This window comes from Coffea arabica, chromosome 7e, assembly GCF_036785885.1.
Source record: "Coffea arabica cultivar ET-39 chromosome 7e, Coffea Arabica ET-39 HiFi, whole genome shotgun sequence".
NCBI classification, from domain to species: Eukaryota; Viridiplantae; Streptophyta; class Magnoliopsida; order Gentianales; family Rubiaceae; genus Coffea; species Coffea arabica.
Window position 1 is genome coordinate 9,960,869 of NC_092323.1, and position 20,839 is coordinate 9,981,707.

Consider the following 20,839-nt stretch of genomic DNA (forward strand, 5'->3'; position numbering starts at 1 on the left):
ATATTTGCTGATCGAGAGTCGAGACGCAGAGGGTTTTGAAAGCATGGAACTCAAGTTGATAATAAAAAAAAGAAAAATCATCAGACGGGCATCAAATTTCTCAAAGTAATTTCATTTCCTTTGAAATTCCCATTCCTTACAAGCTTTGATTAATTTCAGCAACTACGTCAGAGCTGTATACTCTACTGTGTAGCGGCTGGTCTATCCAACCTATCTAATTCTACAAAACTCAATTGGAAAGGATAAAAATGTAAGCAAAACTCAATTCAACCGGGCAAGAAAGCCAAGGGAAAAAATGCTGTGCAACATGTGAATATACAATATGGCTGAAGCGTGTAAGCATCACTTCCCGCCAGTCTTCCACTTTTTGGTAAAGAGAGTTACAGTTTTGGTGGGACTACGACTTCCTATCTCTGCTGGTCGTAGCATAGAGATAGGAGCTTGATGTTGCTTCTGATATTCCTTGTCATCCGTCAAGTGTTTCATCTCAAAGCTTCCCCTAGCAAGACCTCTGACAACCTGATGTATTACGCGTTAGAGAACAAAGGCAGGCATGCATATCTCAAAAATTTACAAAAGGAAACTGGATCCATGACAAGTATAATCAAAGATCAGATTTTGGATTTAGAATGCCAGTTTTTAACCAACATTCATCGTTTTTTATCTTCCGGCTGCAAAAAACTAACAAGTGCGAGTTGGTCCGTTTACTGCAAGAAACTAACCATGTATATTTGTTCGATCAACTGTTAAACTAGGTTTATTTAAGATCCTTTACTCACATAACAAACCCCCAAAAAAAACAGAAGAGGGAAAGGTAAAAATGTCCTGTTGAGCAGGAAAGTAGAAATACAGGCTAGTAGAGGATGATTGGCTTACCTTTAGAAGAATCCAGACCTTGAGAGAACTACTCAAGACTGCAAGCTTTGTCCTCTTTCCTGAAGTTAGATAATTACACATGTATCGATCAACTCTAAGAATAAATCTTGGCCATGAATTTGGTTTTTCAGGGTCTGCCTTCAGTTCCATCATTGACTGAGTATACGGACAAAAATTAGATATGCCAATAACAACAGAAAGATCACATAAATGGTAAACCAATGGAAAACATGATTTGGCAGGATTGTAGTGATAGAATTTATAATCTAAAGAAGTTAGCTCCCATGTTCTGACCATCAGAAGCAGAGTGTATCTCCAAGGACAATACGTAGTGAAGAGACTCCATAAGGTCCAGACTTACAGACTTCAATTCAACCGGTTGCCAAAAAATTAATATTTAGAAGTAATCCCCCACAATTTTATAATTTATGAACCAACCCAATACTGTCCAACCAAAAACACAGTCAGGCTACGCTCCGTGCCTAAATCTCTGATCGCTTCCTGTTTCTCCCTCCAACTCAGTTTCCACCATCAGCTTAAAGTTTATCAAAGCCTCAAGAGTCAAGACTTCAGTTTCCACCACATAAGTGGTGGCTTAGCCACACCCAACAATTCAAGCAACACAGATTTTCAATTTGGTACTACTATATTAGCTTTTTCTCCTGTATAAATTTGTTCAACTTTCAATAACTCCAATGGAAGACGAGTAAAAATTTAAAGCCCAGTAATAAACATACCAAATTTTGTATAAGCTCACTAAAAGTTCAAGTGGAAGACTCAATTCAGGTGGAGAAGGGAGATGCAGAGAATTAAGATAAGAGGGAGATTTTGTTTGATAATATGGATTTCAGCATAAAAGTTTAATGGGCATACTGTTTGCAGGAGGAGAATGGAAGGAGGTGCGGAGTGCTTTAGCCATGGCGCTGAAGAGAAGAAAGACGGGGGTGGTAGCAGGGGTGAGATTGGAGGTTTGGGAGAGGTGAGGAAGATGAGACAGTTAAGAAGGTACTGATTAACTGGAGAAGTCGGTAGCCCATTTGTCTTGAGAATAAATGAATAATTGTACAGATGAGACAGATCTGTAACTTGAATTAAAGTTACAGTTTGTAATTTAATCGTTTTTCCTATCTACAAATATTACCACTAACAGCTTTTCCTATATTATTATTCTGAATGCAGTAGGTTCTAAGGCGGCATAATATTTACTGATCACGGTATCCCCCCTTCCCCTTCCCCTTCCCCTTCCCCACAAGCCAAAAAGTAGGAGGAGAAAAGAAAAGAGAATGGTCTTACCAGCAGCCGGCAGATTTCACGTTCAACTTTAGAGAATGAAGTCTCTAAAGCTTCCACTCTACCAGTGCCACAACAGCATGTGCATGGTTCACTGATCATAAAAGTCACACTAGGTCTAACCTGAACACAGCAAATGTAAAAATGATAAATTAGGACTTAATCCTAATGAATAACTGATGTAGCAAATGCTTGCTCTTCATCAGTGAAAGAGAACCAAAAAGTTAATAAAATCAGAAAGAGAAAAGAAAATCTAAGTGGTCAACTCACCCTCTTGCGAGTGATCTCCATAAGCCCGTGCCTTGACAACTCAGAAACTTTGACCATCGATCTATCTCTCTCGACAGCCTTTTTAACTTCTTCATACACCAATCTTTTATTTGCTAGAAGTACAAGATAGGAGGTCAGCGCACATATTCACGTATATATTTTGATAACTGTAATGAAGCGAAAAAACTGGCAAAGACATTCGCATTATGATCTTCAGCTTGTATTACATCACGTAAATATTATATCTTTTACTGTAGAGATAGCTTTCAACCATAGGACTGTAAGAAAAGAGAATTGTAATGGAAAAACGATTATATCCACTTGCAGGTTCAAGATACCACTTTCATAGGAGAGTCCAAGTCACAAGAAGATTTACCAATTAAATTAGGCCACAAATTTATTCCAAGTACTAATTTACAGCTGTCGAACAAGTGTTTTCTGTCAGTAAATTAGATAAGATCCATATCATCTACAAATAATTATGTTCACAACATTCACTTTCTTTTTCCATCAACAATTAGGTCCTCCCCCCCCCCAAAAAAATAAAAAAATCCCCCAGCAACCTTGATTTCTCCACCTCAACCACCAACAACACTAAAGAAACAGAAGAGGTGTTGGCAGGAGGGAAGGAAAAAGCTTAATATATGTTGTCCGTACTTGTTAATTGTTGCAATCCACCTTGAGATTTGATTATCCAATCAATGATCTATGAAGCAATTTTAATCTGTCCTTCAAAGCTGCTTTCTTTGCAGTTAAATATCATGTTCTACAAAGATGCTGCAGATTAATAATAAATAGCTTAAAGACTTACAATCATCTTGCATGTCAATGAAATCAACGACAATAATGCCACCAATGTCTCTCAGCCTCAATTCCCTAGCAATCTGTAATAAATGAAATGCTCAGTTTAGTTATGAAGAACTAAACAGACCATCTAGTGATAGTAAAGCATGGTGGCTATGTCACACATAACCTAAATCAGAAGAGTACTACCAGCATAGCCCATATTTTGGCGACAGCACCACATCATGGAGGCAACCTTAGACTAAACCTTTATCAAAAACAATCATGGACACTATAATAAGGCAATACAATATGGATTTCATTCAGGACCTTAGCCATGCACTTCAGTGAATGAGGTCAAAGTGGTTGATTAAAACTTCAGCTAACACATGAAAAGTACTGTCCTTTCCTGTAGCATCTTACTGATCAATCTAGTTCTTCACACAAAGTATTCAGTTTGAATAAATAGCACTTTTTTTTCTTCTTCTCTCCCCAACTTGGCACTTCTTGCCTAATATGGTACAAAAGCCATTTTTATCAGAAACAGAATGGGCAAGAAACTAAAAGTCTTCTATCCTTGTTGCTATTGTTGCTACATAGGCAAGTCAACCTTAGTTCGCTCATAATTTTCCTGCATTCAAGTTTTTCCATCAAGAATTGTGTCCATCAACCCTTCTTAGCTATGTCCAAAATTTGGGCCGTTATCTATACCAGACATCCTTTTGCAGTGAAAAAAACATCTAAAAGATAAAAAGCTTTGGAAGTTAGCTCTAGCAGTTCATTTTCCCTATTCAGTGCTCAATAAGCAGGTAGAGATGTAAAATGTAGTCCCCTAGCTAGTGAAAACTGGGTAAACAATTGTTTTTTCTTGCAGATATGACAAAATCCTTGAAAGAAGATCATATAAAAACTTCATAAGTCTGCAAGACAAACAAATTGCAAGATTCACATTATGTAGGGAAAGAAAAAGAAAATATTAAATTGATGAAGATACTTTACATGCACATAAGAGCAAGAGCTAGGAAAAGAAAATGTATTTCAAACACCCTCTCCAGCATATGAAGCATAAGTAGATGTTGAAGTAAAAAGAAAAATTAGTTTCTGTACTTGTTTGGCAGCTGCGAGGTTGACATCAAGAATAGCTTTTTCTTGGGAAGTCCCATGACCAAGCATACAATGCCCCCCATTCACATCAATGGACACTAATGCCTCAGTTTGTTCAATCACTAGATAACCTCCATTATCAAGTGGAACCCTGGAACCATGGGATTTTATTAGCACAATGTGGAAGAACATCATATTCATATCTGAGACTAAGTCAATGGCAAAAGAATATGCAATAAAATAATTAGAAGAGACCAGGAAACACAAATTCTTATTCCCAGAAATGGTGTAAAAGAGAAGTAATGATAAGACCTATCTACCTCCCTTCACCCCCATACCCAAAAGGTTGATTAGTATAAAAGGTTTAATCCTTTCCGGGTTGATTAGTCACCAAAAAAGAAAAGGTTTAATATAAAAAAGAAATAATCCTTTCCGGGTTGATTAGTCACTAAAAAATAAATCATTTGATCCCAAGTGGAAGATCCTTATCAGAAAAGCACGTTCAACAAGGTATGATAGACTTAGAAACGTCATCAAAAATAAGGAAAGTAAAACATCCAAGGGAATGCAAGTAAACTAAAATAAGCTCACAAAAACCAAGTTCTCTTTGCAAGATTCAAACTTATCAAGCCTAATGTCAAACAGTTGCTGCTTCAACTCTTATCTTCAATAAGAACCAAAAGGTGAAACGCAAGATTCAAGTTCTTTGAATGCTTATTCTTTTGACTGACAGCAGTAAAATAGTTTAGAAGCAAATTCTGTAACCTGATAGATATGCAGTTCAACAGGTGCAAGCCCCTGTCAGAAAACCTAGCATGTGAAATCAGCTTATAATACAGCAACGATGCCCCCCAGTAAAGATTTTCATAACTGTCCACTCAACATAAAGACATCAGCTCTCGTTTTTCTTATACATCAACCTATTTGGTCTCCATAGACCATGATCACCAACATCATTCTTCCTTCTCCAGTGTTTGCTGATTCAATCATTAAGGAATTGTAAGGTTTAAATTGTGTTTTTAATTCTATACAGCAAAACTATCTTGACAAACAGACTTCTGTTTCACTTGTATGGAAACATGATGTTTATTAGTCATATGTCTCCATAGAGAATGATTGTATTACGTTAGTCGTTGCATAAGTCAGATACAGCAAGTTTTTTGATGACATATTATCAACTTAAAATTTACTTTTGTATTACAGCTAAAAAGCCAATGACATGTATTTTGACACAATAACATACTAAAAAGTATCTGCATTGTTAATAGGAGGTTTTCCCACCTTTTACTCAAGATGTTATCTATTTCTTCCTCAAGTTTATATTCATCAAAAAGTGGAGAACTTTTGCTGTATAACTCAACTCTGTCACAAAGATTAGGAGCTATTTCCTGGAGATAGTTTGTAACCTGCATAATGAAACTAGAAAAGTGAACCTCAGTAATTGGATGTAGATAAAAGTATATTGATCAGAAGAACAGTATCACATGATCTCCCAAAAGCTATTCACTAAGAAGCACAATGCGAAATTAAATATTCATTCTCCAAAAGATGAGGACATGCAGCCAAGTTGCAACATTGTAACATGCTGTTCCTGAATATGTTATGCCGTATCATTGGGATTCACATGCAAAATATTACATGGGAACATATTCAAAAGCTAATCAATTCCACTTTCAGACTGATCCCAGTGACAGCATGAACAACCTCAATCAACGTCTAGTAACATTATTTCCTTTCTACTTCCACCTATTTGTACAAATTGTTAAACCATGAGCCCTCATCATTTGTCTGTACTTTCTAGATTTGTGAAGAAACATTTAGGTCCCTTTACATCAAGCTGTCTTAACTCACATACTGTGGTATCTGAGGCAAGGGAGCAGAAATTTGAATTCATTAAATCAGACAACCTATACTATATGGTAAGGAAGTTACATCACAAACTATCCATTCCCTGGACAAATGTCATACCTCATGATATGTCCTTGGAGAATCAACTATCATGCTCTCCACCTGAAACATGTCAAAAAGAGTAAACAAAAAGATCACTTATTCCAGAGATCATGAGTGCCGGCAATCAGATCTCCCGACCTACTAAAATAAACCACTTGAACTACAATAAACGACAGCTAGGAATGAGCTCACCTTCTCACTGAAGTAGTCCTGGACAACTGAGAGCGTTTGACCCATTGCCCGATGCAACAGAATTGGCACTGCTCCATCTACACCTTCGTCTGCAGCAAGGGCAGCAGACTTAGCATGTTCAACTATACTCTTCCAGGTTGAAAGCAAGCCCTCTAAATCCTTCTGTAATTCCTCTAGTGAACGACCAGCGGCAACAGTCCTTACAGTAAGACCAAATCCTGGAGGCTGCAGAGTTTTTGCCATGACTCTCAATCGTGTTCGCTCAACACCAGAAATTTTCTTTGAAATTCCAATTGTATTGCAGCGAGCAATCAAGATCTGCAAGAGAACAATGACAGATCAATAAACTAGACGTTTTGCACAAATTGAGCATGAAGCACAAAACCAATATATAAATAAATAAACATATATTTGGAATACCCAGAATCTGCTTCTTAGCTTTGGATAAGCAGTCAGTGTGGGGCCTTTGGTACCCAATCCTTCTTTGACAACTTGTACAATTATCTTTGTGCCCTTTTGTACCTGAGTCCACTTGGTTCCATCCGGACTTTCAACTTTACAATGATCAGCTTTTTGGTCTATAGTTGCACCTGGTGTTTGGTAGCCATTTCCACTTAATTTCTCCAAATACCTCTCAGAATTAACTTCAAAAGCATCACCAGCACTACCATTACAGTTTTCCTTCAGGACTTGCAGAATCTCGCCATCCTCATCATTTTCATGCTCCCCAATGTCATCATCCATGAACTCTTCTGAATCAACCTCGCTTTCGTCATCCTCAACAAAGTCAATTTCTTCAATTTCATCAGAAATGGTTTTGTTATCAGGAACACCTGCATTCTCTCCAAGCCCGGCAACAACAGATCCATTTACATTTTTGTCCTTTCTTTGATGGCAAAATGGAGGAACTATAAATGGTTCTCTCTTTGGCTTTATATCCATAAGAGAGGGTCGTGGACCACCAATATTTACAAATGCACCACCCATGTGGGGAACCAGTTTTGTGACTACTCCTAGATATACACTATCACACTGCACATTATTTTTTACAGGTTCCAGCAACAACTCAACCAATTTCCCATTTTCCAACACAGCAATTCTTTGCATGGTGCATATAGAAGAGTTAATCAATATCATTGTGGTAACTGAATCCTCCTCAGAGATCACAGGGTCTTCATCATCAGCAAGGAGCTTCTCTGGAATTTGTCCATGTTCATCAACAATACATGGTGGAGTTTCCCTATCTTCTGAACACTCTTCATTTTCAGGGAAATTGCTAACTGTTTTGACATCAGAACTACAAGAGTGAAATGTTTGGAGCAGCCAGGGCTCCTCAATGGGTTGGTCAACCTCATAAAATGTTCCATTAGGATTAAAGCTTTCATTTGCTGGACTAACAGTGCCCTCAGCATTAGGATAAAAGTTCTTTTTTGTGGATTGAGACAAGAGCTCCGAACCTATAGTTTCACAATTAAGGTCCTGTCTTATCTCACTTTCACTCCTCGGAACACCTGCAGCATCTGAATCCACAAAAGGATAAGAAAGTTGAGAAGACAACCAAGGTTCCTCTATAAACTCATAATCAACTGAAAAATTTTCTCTAAAGTCTGGAGACTTTCTGGATATAGTTTTAATGGCCTTGCAGAAAAACTTATGATCTTGAAGCTCTTGATGCGAGACTGAGGAATCACTTCTCAAACATTTCATAGTGTTGCATTTATCTGTCAAAGCACTGAAAGCATTTGAGTGTTCAGCAACATATTTCACAGAGTGCGTCAATAAGAAAGCCATTGTTTGAAATAGTACCTCTAGTTGGAAGGCATAGAGGGAGCCAACTTTCCATGACACTCGACCTAATTACATGTGCTTGTGGCTTTCTGCTACGACATCGAGCTAATGAGTTCTCCACTAGAACTTTTCTGATACGTTTATTAGGTGAATACAGTGAAATGGAGAAGATAAGTTCAGGTTTCCAGAGGATATCACATGAAGTCCACATTTCTCCTTTCATCAAGCAATTACAAGTACTGTTTCCGACCCTGGGTATCTGCTATAACCAAGACAGTAACATGCTTATGAGCACAACGTATTACCGGACTAACACAGTAAGGAAGGCAGTGTCTTTAATGAAAATTTTCCAACTGAAAAGTACTCTTCAAGGGGTTAAAAAATTGCTATAGTTTTAATATCAAAACAAGAATTTTCCAATATATATAATCACCCTTGACAGAAATGATGGATTCTATTGACTTTGTTCAATAGATGACTAATCAATTAATCATAATAGTTCTGAAAAATGAAGAAAAAAGTACCTTCCTTGTACTATACAGGCCACTGCAATCTGCAGAAGACAAGAGAATAACCATCTCCAAATGTTGACCATGAGCTGAAACGACTTTTCCGAGCCAAAGTATGTCAATTGATCCTTTGGAAATAACTCGGTCTCTTGAGAAATCATAATGAAGTTCATTAATCATCCATCACCACTGAGGATAGCAAGTTTTCTGGGGGGAAATGAAGAATATCAATCTGAGTCTGCAAAACATCCACTCTTGTGAAAATACTAGTACAGTAGCTTATGCAATGTTGTTTTAAAGCCTAGAAAAGCTGCCGCTAAATAACCCCCTTACTCAAGCAGATAAGCTCTATGCATTACAGTTTATTCTAAAACCAGCAAGAGCGCAGTTGATTAGAGCAAACTTTCTGGCACCAAACAAAGTATAAGCGCAGCCCCACATCTATTTAAATGCGGTAACTTCAACTTATGCATACAACACAATCTTAATAAATAGCATTATGGCGCAAAAAAGCAAGAAATCATCAAAGTTAGAAACTTCGTGACTTAATTTCAGCGTTATGCCCTGGAAAATCCAAACAAGCACATAGCAATCGAAGAAAATAAACCACTGACCAAAAACAACAAACAACATATAACCCTATAAAGGCACTCATTATTGAAAACCCAGAAGCCTATTCCTTCAAGAAACATGAATACATGCTAAAAATAGCAGCTTGTCAAATAATTCAGTACAAGACTAGAGTTTCACGCCAGCCAATACAAATAGATGGTTGGCTGGCTTTGCATGGAAAAACAACCTGCTGATAATCCAAGAATATTAAGCTGGAACGAAGGAGAAGACCAAGGATTTTTTATGGAGTTTTATCAGCTTTTGTCCAAAGGGGTACTACTAAGTACTAATTCGCACTCAACTGCAGGGAGCTATGGAAACGGCTAGCTCCATTTATACGACCGCGAAGATAAGGCAGAGATGGAGATGGGGTACATATGTATTTTAGATCAGAATGCGTGGACAAAACGGTCTTTCCATTCCATTGTTTTTCCTCTCTTGGACCTATTTCATACTAAAAAAATTTACGTTTGAAAAAAAAAAGGGTTCTACGTTTGCTTTTCCATTTTTAATCTGCACTTTTTCCTTTCTTTTATTTTCCGTTCAAGCTCTAAACTATTCGATCAGATCACTATTCGGAATGTTTGCTCTTTTTTTTTTTTTTATGTCACTCTCCCATTCAATGATGAAATGATTCTAAACGTAAAATGTTTCCAAAATTTTTCTTCAGGATGTGATAAATCTACTAAAGTTAGGGTAGGATTGCATTTTACTAGTTGATATGCTTTTATCATTTCATGAAAATAAAACATTTTGAAAAAATTTTGAAATATTTCCTTGACATATTTTTTAATTATCTTATTTCACAAATCACATATAATTACAGTATATTTTTCTATAAAACTCTTAAAAATTGCAATTTCAGACCGGTTGAATTATTTTGCTCCCAATTAATATTGTAATTTTTTAACGGATATGTCTTTTCTTTTCTATTCTTTTTTTCCGATTTGAAGTTATAGTGACACAATATTTTAATTGTACAACTAGGAAAAATTATCCATGATTAATTTACTGGATGACATTAGAGAAGGAAAACTACAAAAGTGACGGCTAATTTTATTCTTTAATGCATTATATTAGTATATCCATTAGAATGGACGAGTGAGTACAAAATGTTGCAAATATAGTAGCAGCAGCTATTCTTTAAACTTCATACTACGATCTACTATAACCTCTGTAATGAATTGACTACAACATACCCCAAAAATAGAAGCAGATAAATCCAGCCTTGTATCAACCATAACTATCTAAGACTTGCGGTATTTGAGAGCTTCAAAACGTGCAGCAAGAGTATCATAGTCTGGTAATCTAGGGTGAACTCGAGGAAATGAATCCTGTTTCCCTTGCATTCCAGGTGCCTGTGGTGCAGGCCTGTGAGGTGGCTGGTTCATTCCTTGTCCAGGTTTCTCCATCTCAATTTCCTCATCAACATCTGATTCATCAAATTTGACATCTGACTTTGCAGGAGGGACAGTGTAGCTGTGCCTTCTAAGATTTAAAGGTGGTTCTTCCACGTCAATTTCTTCGTCGCAATCTGAGTCATCAAATTTGATATCAGAACGAGCAGATGGAACATTATAGCTATGCCTTCGATAAACCTTTGGTGTGTCGAAATTGTTATGTTCAGCACTTGAGGAATGAGAATTTTCAGAACTCCGCCGCTTGATGCTCTTCTGGACCTTGTATTCATCACCCATCATTTCATCATCTTGGGCCATGTCATGAGGCATATAAATGCCAGTAGAATTGGACCTCACAGAACTGAATTTATTCATGTTTGCGCCATTCTTACCGTTGTGAAAACCAGATGCATGCGTCTCTTTACCAACCAGATAGGCAGCAGCTTCTGCAGCAGCAATTGCTTCCGTCGCAGACTTAGCAGCAGCTTCAGCAGCTGATGCTGAGTCTTGAAAATGCAAGGTTTTGCTTTCTCCAACACCTGGATGCCTTTTTTGTTTCATATTTTTCAAATTGTATGTAGGGAATACATATTAGCCAAAGTTGATATAAATTAAACAGAAAAAAAAAATGTTGACTAGATTTTTCACACTGGCAATGCCACATAAAGGATAAGAAGTTTGACATGTCAATTTAGCAATTATGCGGCAGACAAATGTTTATTATCTTCCCATGTCTACACCTGACGGACTTATCAGGAATAGGCATACATGCCCAATGAAAAACAAGAAACCCGAAGTCATAGAAGCCAGTCTCTGACACATCAAATTTACAAGGAAATCTGGTATTTCTGTTGCTTCTACACGTTTCTTTTTTACCCGAAATGATATCATAATCAGTATGTTGGTGCCTTACTTGCTGGTCAGAGGGGGTTCTGGTGCCACTGAATGATTCATGACTGGCTTGACAGGTAAGCTGGAAGCACTTGCAAAAGTAGTTGGTCCTTCCTGGTAAAATGGGAGAGCAAAGCTTGATAAAAGGGCAAATAGAAATTCTTTTAGCTTGAAATAAACTTGGACAGAGTAAGAGAGAAAAAGAGCCAGAAACATACTATACGCTCTTCTGGAGGCTTGAGCAGCTCCATCTCAGATTCTGTTGTATCCCAATCAACCTGGTATTCCTTTGCTATCTCTTTCATAACTTTCAATTTTACTTCACCAGATGGTGTTCTAACAGAAAGCTTTTCAATAAGCTGGCAAAGAAAGCAAGATTTCAATTTTTCCTTTCCCATTTAGAGCTCACAAAGGGAAAAGAACTTGGCATTCTTCAATATGAATTTGTAATGTAGTCTGTCTAACATGTGCTAAGAAGATAAACAGTAAAGACAGTATACGATCATTTCCAACCAAAGAAGTATGAATGCACTGGAAAACAAGTTAATTAGAAAGCAAACTTCCATGAAAAAACAACTTAATTACCATCCGGTTCACTCCAGCATTGGGTCGTAGATCAGTAGCTGCAGATACAAAATCTTTTCCATATTTTTTCTCAAAAACATCCCGAATAGCCAAGAGTTCTGGAATCTCTGAGCAACGAGGGCCAGCAAAGATCAAACTTGATATCCCTTCTTTCAGGTCAGCAGGGCAATCCCTGAAATAAATGCAGGCAAGCACTAAAAGTCTTCTTTAACTCGATCATTTGTACTTTTTTCAGTAATATGAAAAGGTAAATTTCCTACAAACCTTCGCTTTGCAATAATCTGAAGTCGGGCCACAATGAGTTCACAGAAAAGCTCAATGAACTCATTTGCAGCCATAATGTTCTGTTCTCTTATTACATGTTCAACCTGAAACGGTGAAAAAGAGTGTGTTAAGGACTAGTTAGAGCTTATTACGTAGTCTCATCAGAGTCCTTCAGTTTAACTTAAATTAACAAGTACGAAAAAATATAGCCAAAAAGCTATATATATTAAGATTCACTCTTTTCCCTTCTCTTGTTCACACTCACATCCACACAAGTAGTCAAGGACTTTTTTTTTTTTTTGTTTTTTGGAGGAAAAGAGGGGGGGTGTTTAAATTTCGAGTAAGACTATCACAATTATTGTAAATAACCCTTCACATACTCATCCCAATGAAGCACGAACTACTCCTAATATAGAATCATACTAATGAGACAACAAGACAAAGTCATCCAACAAAATCCAACCTATACCTTCAATAGATAACTACTTAACTGAAATCACAAACTAAAACTAAGTTTATACTCTTTCACAACGAAACCCAAGTTTATGACTAAAATAACAGAACCAGAAAAGGAAAAAATGGAATCAATTAGCCAAGAAACGAACTTTTCCAGGGTTCCATATGAAATAATTAAATATCCAAAAAATTGAACAAAGAAAGGGATATCATGGGGGTTCAAGAAGCTTTCAGCAAAGAAAAGAAGAAGGTGATTAGGGAAAATTACCCTGACTCGAGCAGTAGCATCCTGTTTTTTCTCAAGCAGCATAGCTATGTCTCTCCTCATTTGCCTAATCACCACCTCCCTCTTATTCCTCAGTAGCTTTATTCTTGCCACCGCCATCTTCGCCATCGTCTTGCTATCCCATTAATAAAACGCAAATGTATGTACCAAAAAAAAATTAGAAACCTTAGAATTGGGGGACGCACAACTACTAACAGAAGCCAACATGGGTTCTACAAGGAAAAAAAAAGTGAAATTTTAAAGATCAAAACCCATTTGAGAGAAAAAAAAAAATTACATAAAAAGAAAAGAAAAGAAAAAACGAGGCTTTTCTATTAGGAAAAAAAATAGAAATTTAGGAATGATAGCACACCTGAAAGTGCACAACTATAAACAAAGAAAAGATGGGTATTTAAGGGGAAAAAGGAAGAAAATTTAGAAAATAAAGACCCATTTGGCAATGCAAAGCTATTAGCAGAAACTAACATGGGTTTGGCAACAAAAAGATTGGAAATTTTGCAAATTATAAAACTATATACCATTTGGAGGAGTTGAAACGTCTGCCGAAGAGAGAAAGCCCGATCTTCATGGCCTTCTTGCACTGTTCAGTCGCTGCGCCTGCAATAGTCATTGCTCCACCACTGTGTGACTGCGTGCTGTGGCCTCTGCGTGTGTGTCAGTCTGAGCAAGTATGGACTATGAAGTAAGCCAGGAGAGGAGATGTTGGCACGCAAGTATAACGGTCGTCTAATAGGGAAACAGATTAAAAATATAAATATAATTGTGAATGGGTTAGTGACGTGGCGTTCAGTGGTGGGCCCAACGACAAAAGAGTGAGCCACCGACTAGATTAATTTTCCATCTTCCGGCGCGAGCCAGGGTACGTCCAAGGAGCCGTTAACTGATTTGACGGCCGGCAAAGGGTCAATGCCTTAATGTGGATGTAACTCGGACCTTTTAGGATCCAATGCAAAATGATAGAAAAAATTTCTAATTTTTACTTTGCCTTTTGTTTTGGCTTTTGGGAACTAGTATAGTGGGATAAGATTCATTTGCTTGACTTCACATTTGTACATGCATTTCTTCTTTTGTATTTTTTTTTTTAAATTAGAGTATCACAACCTTTCATCCAAACTAATTTTCTAAAATTGTATACAATCTTGTTCCAAAAATATACAGCGAGGTAACACGAGAATCGATCACCGGATCTGCTGGTAATGGAGTCAGTCATACTAGCCACGGGGATGGCTCTAGCCAAAGACTAGGAAAAAAAAAAAAGAAAGAGACAAGGAAAAATTGCTTCATCAAGAATTCTGCATCAAGAAAAATTGGGATTAGGTTTAATTAACTAATTTCAAAAGTCTGATAAAAAAAAAAAAGAATTCTGCATTCCTGACTGACAAATAACGAAAATTGCATCCTATTTTTGGCAAGAGACATTTCATACCTATAACTTGGGCCCTTACGAATGTGACAAAAAGTTTTCCCTTTGTTGGACTTTCAATTTGGACTGGCATACGTTCCGAGCTTCTTTTTACAAAACCGAATTCAATAGTCATCGTTAAGCCCACCACACAACTTCCCCAAACTTTTTTTTTCAATAAAATATAATATTTCAGAAATTTACACTAATAGCAAAAAATATATTGAACCGTCAAATTTACGTTAATAGTAAAAATTCTCTTGCACATTCTATTCCTTGAAAATTTGAGCTTCAGCTTTCTTTTTTCCTTTTCTATTCTATTGAGGGTACCAAATTGCAGAGAAGCCAGGGCGAAAACTGATCTCAAAGTAAAGGAACATCCATTAAAAAAACGAATTGGTTAATCAAGTGTATCTCCTATACTCGCTTATATTCTGATAATATAAGAGGTTTTTGTAGGCTATTGATACTACATTACAGATTATATTTTTCGGGGTCGTTATATTTTGGCATCCGTAGCATACATTTCTACAGTTTCTTGAACAAGACCAAACAAAGAAAAAGGGTGGACAGGGTAGGCAGATTGAACTGAAATTTCTTCTTCAGATTCAGTTTCTTTCTGTTGCTATACAATTTTTTTCTCGAACAATCAATTCTGTGCGTCATGGCTTTTGTAACACCTAAGACTAGAGAATTTGAGATACCATATGATAAATTTGGCACCTTAAGATGTTCCTGCTGAGAGTATGTTCAGAAGAGATACTCTTGTGCGGATCAAATGTCTAAACAAAAGCTCTAATCCATTTTCAAGGCTCTCAAGTATAGTTTCCAAGGCTTCCAACTTTCTTTGAGCTGATTCAATCCTCTCGGTTCCATCATCTTTGCAGGAATCATCAATGAGTAAATTGCCAAGGGCAATATCTACATCTTCCAGCTCATTCAAATTATTCCTTTCACCTTCACATGCCAATCCTCCTTTGTAAATAAAATTTGAAACCAATGTCCATCGAGTAGGTTTTAATTTCATCACTGGAACTGACAGAAATAACAGCAGAGATGAGAAAGTTGAGATGTTCAAGAGACTCGCTTCAGTCAGGGCTCTGAGCACAATTGACAGCTGATCGTCTTCAGAATTTGACAGATGCAGAGGGACCATTTTGTTATCTACATGCTTCAGCTTTGCAAGAGACCTTGAGATCTCCTTCTGTAAGCTTTTTCTGGAGCACATAAAAGATGCTACATCAGTTTCAGTTCTCAATTCTCGCAGCTTGCTTCGTCGAAGAGATGATTGGAGCCCTTTAATGCCTTCTTTCATTTGCATGACTGTATCTCTTGCGTTGCTACAAACATCTATGTATCTCACAGATTCCTCAACTAACTCATTGACCATGTGATCTTGCTGATGCTGTGAAAGGGCTTGTTGAGACAGTGGCAACGCAAGAAGTTCCTCTATGCCTTCATGCAATTCTTTAAGGCCTGACAAAGACAGGCAAATCTTATCCGCCTTGGAGAAGGAAGAAGAGGATGTCTCCCAAGTCTTTAGCTTGTTCACCGCTTGCTCAATCCTGATTGTGCTCGGATGTGATCTTGTAGGCAAGCTGACAGAACGAACTCTGTAATGGTTCTTGGATTTTGGATTGAACGCAGCCATTTTTTCTTTTCTGATAGTATAGATTGGTTCAATACTCCAATTAACTCCCTGATTCATCATCTGCTCTATTTATACTATTATAACACTCGAAAGAAAACAGGAGGTTGGGCAGGTTAGTATTCATTATTATGTCTTTAATTATATCAATGTGATAAGCATCTTCAACATTATGTTGGTTTTTTGTTGTCCTGCCCTCAACCAACAAAAGCATTAACAACCAAAATATTATATTGATCCTAAGCTAGGTATTCGGACAGGGTACATTCATTTTAGGCAAAATTTTCATGCACCAATGCCACCGGCAAAAGGGCTCATGAATCCAGAAGAGTCGGTTAGGCATGTAAAAGAGAATGGTGCCTTCCAAAGTTGTCTAGATTGGGCGAACCTCCATTATAGACATAATTGTAGTGCCCTACAAGGATGGCTTTTTAGATATTGAGATCTAAGAGGGATCATAAATTATCATAATGATTGAATTGCCGACGAATATGGATTGTGAAGGCAAATACAATGTCATAAATTTTGTGCACGAGTGGCAAGTTATTGCACTGTTTGCGCTGAGGTTTCAACCTGCTAATGGTGATGGAAATGACAGCTGGTATGTTTTGTTCTTGATGCCTGGTTGCCTAATGCAAAATTGACCAAGGGTTGCAACTAAAGAATTTTGTCTAAATAAATAAATTAAAGAAATTCTCAAGGGTTGAGATTTTGCTCTACAAAATGGGATAAGTTGAGAAAACAACCATTCGGGTCAATAGCACATACTGCAAAATACCATTGGAACTTTGATGATCAACTGATGCATGTGTAGTTAACTCCAGGGGAAATATTTTCAGGAAAAGAAAGTGGACAGAAAACAAAGATTACTTCTAGGCTGAATTCTCAGAGTCTCAACAATGCTAAAGACTTGAATGGCGAATTTTACCCAAATTCTGTGGATGATTTAATTAGATTAAATTGCATATATTACTTGAGATGGTTATCTAATGTAATTGTCTTCTTTTGTTTTTAATTTTTCCCATACTTAGCTTACTCTATACTAGAATTTGTCCCGGATTGTTACTTTCCTTTGAGTGTACGATTGAATAATAATACATAACATCACCTTTTACGAACGTGGTGCATCCCATCTATCAGTTATTTTAAACATTTCAACTTTAAACGATTAGGCAATAATACGTTCTCAAAACCTGTCGAGAAGGATAGAGAATAATTTTTACCACAGGTGAAAACAAAAGAACAGTTGAAGAACTTGTCAGCACATTTCTCATGCCTATGTTCAGACGTTGGACAGGGCTTAATGGGTTTGGAGAAGATTGAAGAGATTATTTAGGCATTCACATAATGCTGCAGTCCTGTTAACTTGCTGCAGGATTCCTTGGCTGTTGGTACAGATGTACACCCTATATTGTCTGAAGTTTGTTGAGGTCTTAATCATCCATTCTAGTCATTATCTTAATGAAACCAGAGTTCAGGGTTCGACAAGGCCTTGCTATTTTCACATTGAGAAAAGTGTAACAAGAGAAATTGATTTGTGTCTTGTTCCTTTAACAATGTGTAGAGAGCATCAGAGCATGTGATGCTACCCTGGCTCTCCTCTTATGTTTGATATTTGGCCAACAATGACTAATAATTTGCCATTTCTTCTGCTCTCGTGTTCATGAAATTCTTCAGGTAGCAAGTGCAGTCTTGCCCATATATGGAAATTCTTTTCAAGTTTTAGGAAGATGGGGCGGTGGGTGGTCTTCTGGCGCAATAATTGCCACCTTGGCCTAACGTTAGCAACTGGGATGTTGCATATGTTATCTCTTCATACTTAGATGAATGGTGGGGTAGTATTAGATGGAGACATACAAGAGACATCTGTCCTTTTACAACATCTTGAGCTTGCTATCCAAACATCTGTCCTATGTTGACCATTCAATCCAATTGTGCTGTTCATTATAGTGATTAAGAAACCACATTATCTGAGTGCGACGATACGATGGATATGGTGGTTAGACATTCATAATACATAGAGATAATCTTCCTACAAATTTCAGAGTTCACACGCGAATGGCTTCTTGTGCTGATCCAAACATATAATGAGGGTGTAGATTACTGACATTGAAGCAGATTCGAGCTGTGCACGAGTGGCTTCTTGTCACAATGTTTTCAGGGTTGGTGGCAATGGACAACCTGGAATACGTTTGCAGCACCATTTCTGTGATTCTAAGTCAATACAGATAATAATTTGCTTAGTTTACTGCCAGAACCATTGGCTTACGGTTTAATTAAATCAATAAGTAGAATAATTATAGACCAGTAGTTTCGTTTCGTAATACCTATGAGGAGTGATCATATTCTCATTCTGATCTCTTCATCGTTCTTGCGTCTATTAATGAGATTTACCATCCTCGATTGTAAGAAAGTTTGATAACCGTAAATTCAACATAAAGAAATTGATTGTTCTAAAGTGAGGCAAAAGTAATAGAGACATCAGAGTTTAATCCAAGTTTTCACAGCTTCGGCAGGCAAACGAATAAACAATGACTGAGCAAGTTTTCAAGCTCAAATCTACCAACCACACGTGCGATCTCCTCAGCGTTCTTGACACCTTCAACATGTGGAGGGAGACAACCAAGTACAATTTCACAATTCAAAAAAATAGAGGCTTCGCTTGCAATTAATTGCAGGTTGGATTTTCTATATCTGAAGATAATTAAGCCACAAGAATTGTCAAAAGTTTGATCCTGATCTTCGATCTACCCATACATAAAAACACGAGGTACACCTTGATAGAACAGAACAATGAAAATTTGCAGATACAGGTAGGAGGAGTTGTAGTTCTTCCTGAACAGACTAAAGCTTTATTTGAAAATTCATTAAGACAATAAAGATAAGTTTTTTCTTTGTTTTTGTAGAGTGGAAATTAACCTGCTTTCTGGCAGGCCGGAAACCCAAATCACATACGTTATTCTAGAAAGAACGCTGAAATTGACACTGAAGCATAGCATGCATGAATAGAAACCATAGCATGCATGTTAGCATTCAGGCATTTAATTAATGAGAGATCAAGGCTCTTTCCATTCCACAGTTCATGGTTTGAAAAGAGATTGACAAGATAGCACGATATGATGCAGGGTAATTCTCATTGGTAGCGAAAAGAATGACTAATTTTTAAGCTCAAGAAACGCTGACTATTTTGAGTACACCATATATATGTGTTCTCAAATTCAATGTGATGCAAGAGGCACACAGATAGATATAAATCAAATTAATTTCAAGTCTTTTTTTCTATATTTTATATTTTTTTCCCCTTTCCCTTTTTCCTTTTGATCCTTCCAAGTATGTTATGAATGTAAAGATCAGGGCCAATGTGAGAATTGAGAGTAGAAATGACAGAGAAAAGTAAATGCACAATAACTCTGGAGGATGTGGAGTACAAAGTCTAGAATTATATTGTATTTGTTGTATCAAATGCGCAGAACTGTATACAATTTCATATACATTTGATTTCATAAGCATATCCTCTAAAATTCGGAAGCCTATACAGGATTTGTGATCAACGATCCATTTGCAGAGGATTAGCATGAGATGATGTTTAGCAGAGAGGTCCTTGATCTGATTAGGCACCTAAACAAGCCCTCCAATCCATTCTCAAGACCCTCAATGCTAGCCTCCAAGGTCTCCAATCTGTTTTGCACCGACTGGATCTTTTCATTTTCACTTTGATCATTTCTGCAAAGGCTGTGTAGGGCTGAATCTACACTTTCGAACTCATTCTCAACTTCTTGTTGATCTTCAAATCCCACCTTTTTCTTGTTTACTAGTCTTGAAACCAGTGACCATTTGCTTGGCTTTGACTTGGGTGATTGAGAAGTCAAGAAAAGCAAGACATTTTGGAAAATGGCGATGCTGGTTGTGTTAACTTCTCTTAGTACTCTAATCACTGAAGAAATATGTTGATCATCAAGATCCATGATTGCTGAAGCACTGATCTCATGATCTATTTGTTTCAATGCTGCAATTGATCTTTTGGCATCTTTCTTCATCTTCTTTCTGAAGTAAGTGTATTTGGTAACGCTTGTTTCCGTGCTTGAATCTCCTTTTCTTCTCCTTAAAGAAGACTGGAGATCTTTAACATTTTCCTTGAATTGTGAAACAATCTCCCTGGTAATGCCACAGATATCCAAGATTCTGACTGAATTATCCAACAACTGCTCACCCCATTTTTGCTTTTGATGTTGAGACAGTGATTGAATGTTCAGAGGCAAGTTGAGAACATCATCCATGCATTTATACAACTCAGCCAATCTGCATAAATCTTTGCAGATTGCCTCTGAAGTTGATGATGCTTCCCATGATGCGAACCTGTTCAACTCCTCTTCAACAGCAAGAGTTGTAGGATGTGATCTGCAAGGCAAACTAATTGATCTAATGTGATAAGTAGATTTTGAGGCCATATTTTTTTTCTCTTGATGACTTAGATTAGCAAATACAAGTTTGCTTATGATGAATTGATGAAGAGGAAGAGTTGAAGACCACCAT

The 20,839-nt window shown here is 37.2% G+C and overlaps 4 protein-coding genes across 10 annotated transcripts; all 4 read right to left on the reverse strand.

The window, feature by feature from the left end:
* Positions 1-87: 87 nt before the first annotated feature.
* LOC113700999 (ribonuclease E/G-like protein, chloroplastic) lies at positions 88-9,790 on the reverse strand. 5 transcript variants are annotated; one of them, XM_027221432.2, is made up of 13 exons: positions 9,562-9,783; positions 8,778-8,969; positions 8,272-8,515; positions 6,886-8,186; positions 6,466-6,783; positions 6,292-6,333; positions 5,605-5,729; positions 4,327-4,474; positions 3,248-3,320; positions 2,437-2,549; positions 2,170-2,289; positions 877-1,032; positions 88-519 (listed from the first exon to the last, which is right to left on the reverse strand). In XM_027221432.2, the coding sequence occupies exons 2-13, from the start codon at positions 8,940-8,942 to the stop codon at positions 343-345; spliced, it is 2,982 nt and encodes a 993-aa protein (XP_027077233.1). In that variant the 5' UTR covers positions 8,943-8,969; positions 9,562-9,783; the 3' UTR covers positions 88-342. The 5 variants fall into 5 exon arrangements, with proteins under 5 accessions (XP_027077233.1, XP_027077232.1, XP_027077234.1 ...); XM_027221431.2 differs by having other exon boundaries at positions 8,778-9,000; positions 9,562-9,782; XM_027221433.2 differs by having other exon boundaries at positions 8,272-8,512; positions 8,778-9,000; positions 9,562-9,779.
* Positions 9,791-10,404: 614 nt separating this feature from the next.
* On the reverse strand, positions 10,405-13,968 carry LOC113701263 (uncharacterized). Of its 3 annotated transcripts, XM_072058410.1 has the most exons (8): positions 13,775-13,968; positions 13,239-13,371; positions 12,515-12,618; positions 12,251-12,422; positions 11,884-12,024; positions 11,688-11,779; positions 11,167-11,321; positions 10,405-10,908 (listed from the first exon to the last, which is right to left on the reverse strand). In XM_072058410.1, the coding sequence occupies exons 1-8, from the start codon at positions 13,864-13,866 to the stop codon at positions 10,622-10,624; spliced, it is 1,176 nt and encodes a 391-aa protein (XP_071914511.1). In that variant the 5' UTR covers positions 13,867-13,968; the 3' UTR covers positions 10,405-10,621. The 3 variants fall into 3 exon arrangements, with proteins under 3 accessions (XP_071914511.1, XP_027077629.1, XP_027077630.1); XM_027221828.2 differs by having other exon boundaries at positions 10,405-11,321; XM_027221829.2 differs by having other exon boundaries at positions 10,405-11,321; positions 13,239-13,367; positions 13,775-13,916.
* Positions 13,969-15,382: 1,414 nt separating this feature from the next.
* LOC113702021 (uncharacterized) lies at positions 15,383-16,309 on the reverse strand. Its single transcript, XM_027222958.1, has one exon. The coding sequence runs from the start codon at positions 16,307-16,309 to the stop codon at positions 15,383-15,385; it is 927 nt and encodes a 308-aa protein (XP_027078759.1).
* Positions 16,310-19,875: 3,566 nt separating this feature from the next.
* LOC113702023 (uncharacterized) lies at positions 19,876-20,754 on the reverse strand. Its single transcript, XM_027222960.2, has one exon. It carries the CDS (start codon positions 20,752-20,754, stop codon positions 19,876-19,878), a length of 879 nt encoding a protein of 292 aa, XP_027078761.2.
* Positions 20,755-20,839: the final 85 nt, after the last annotated feature.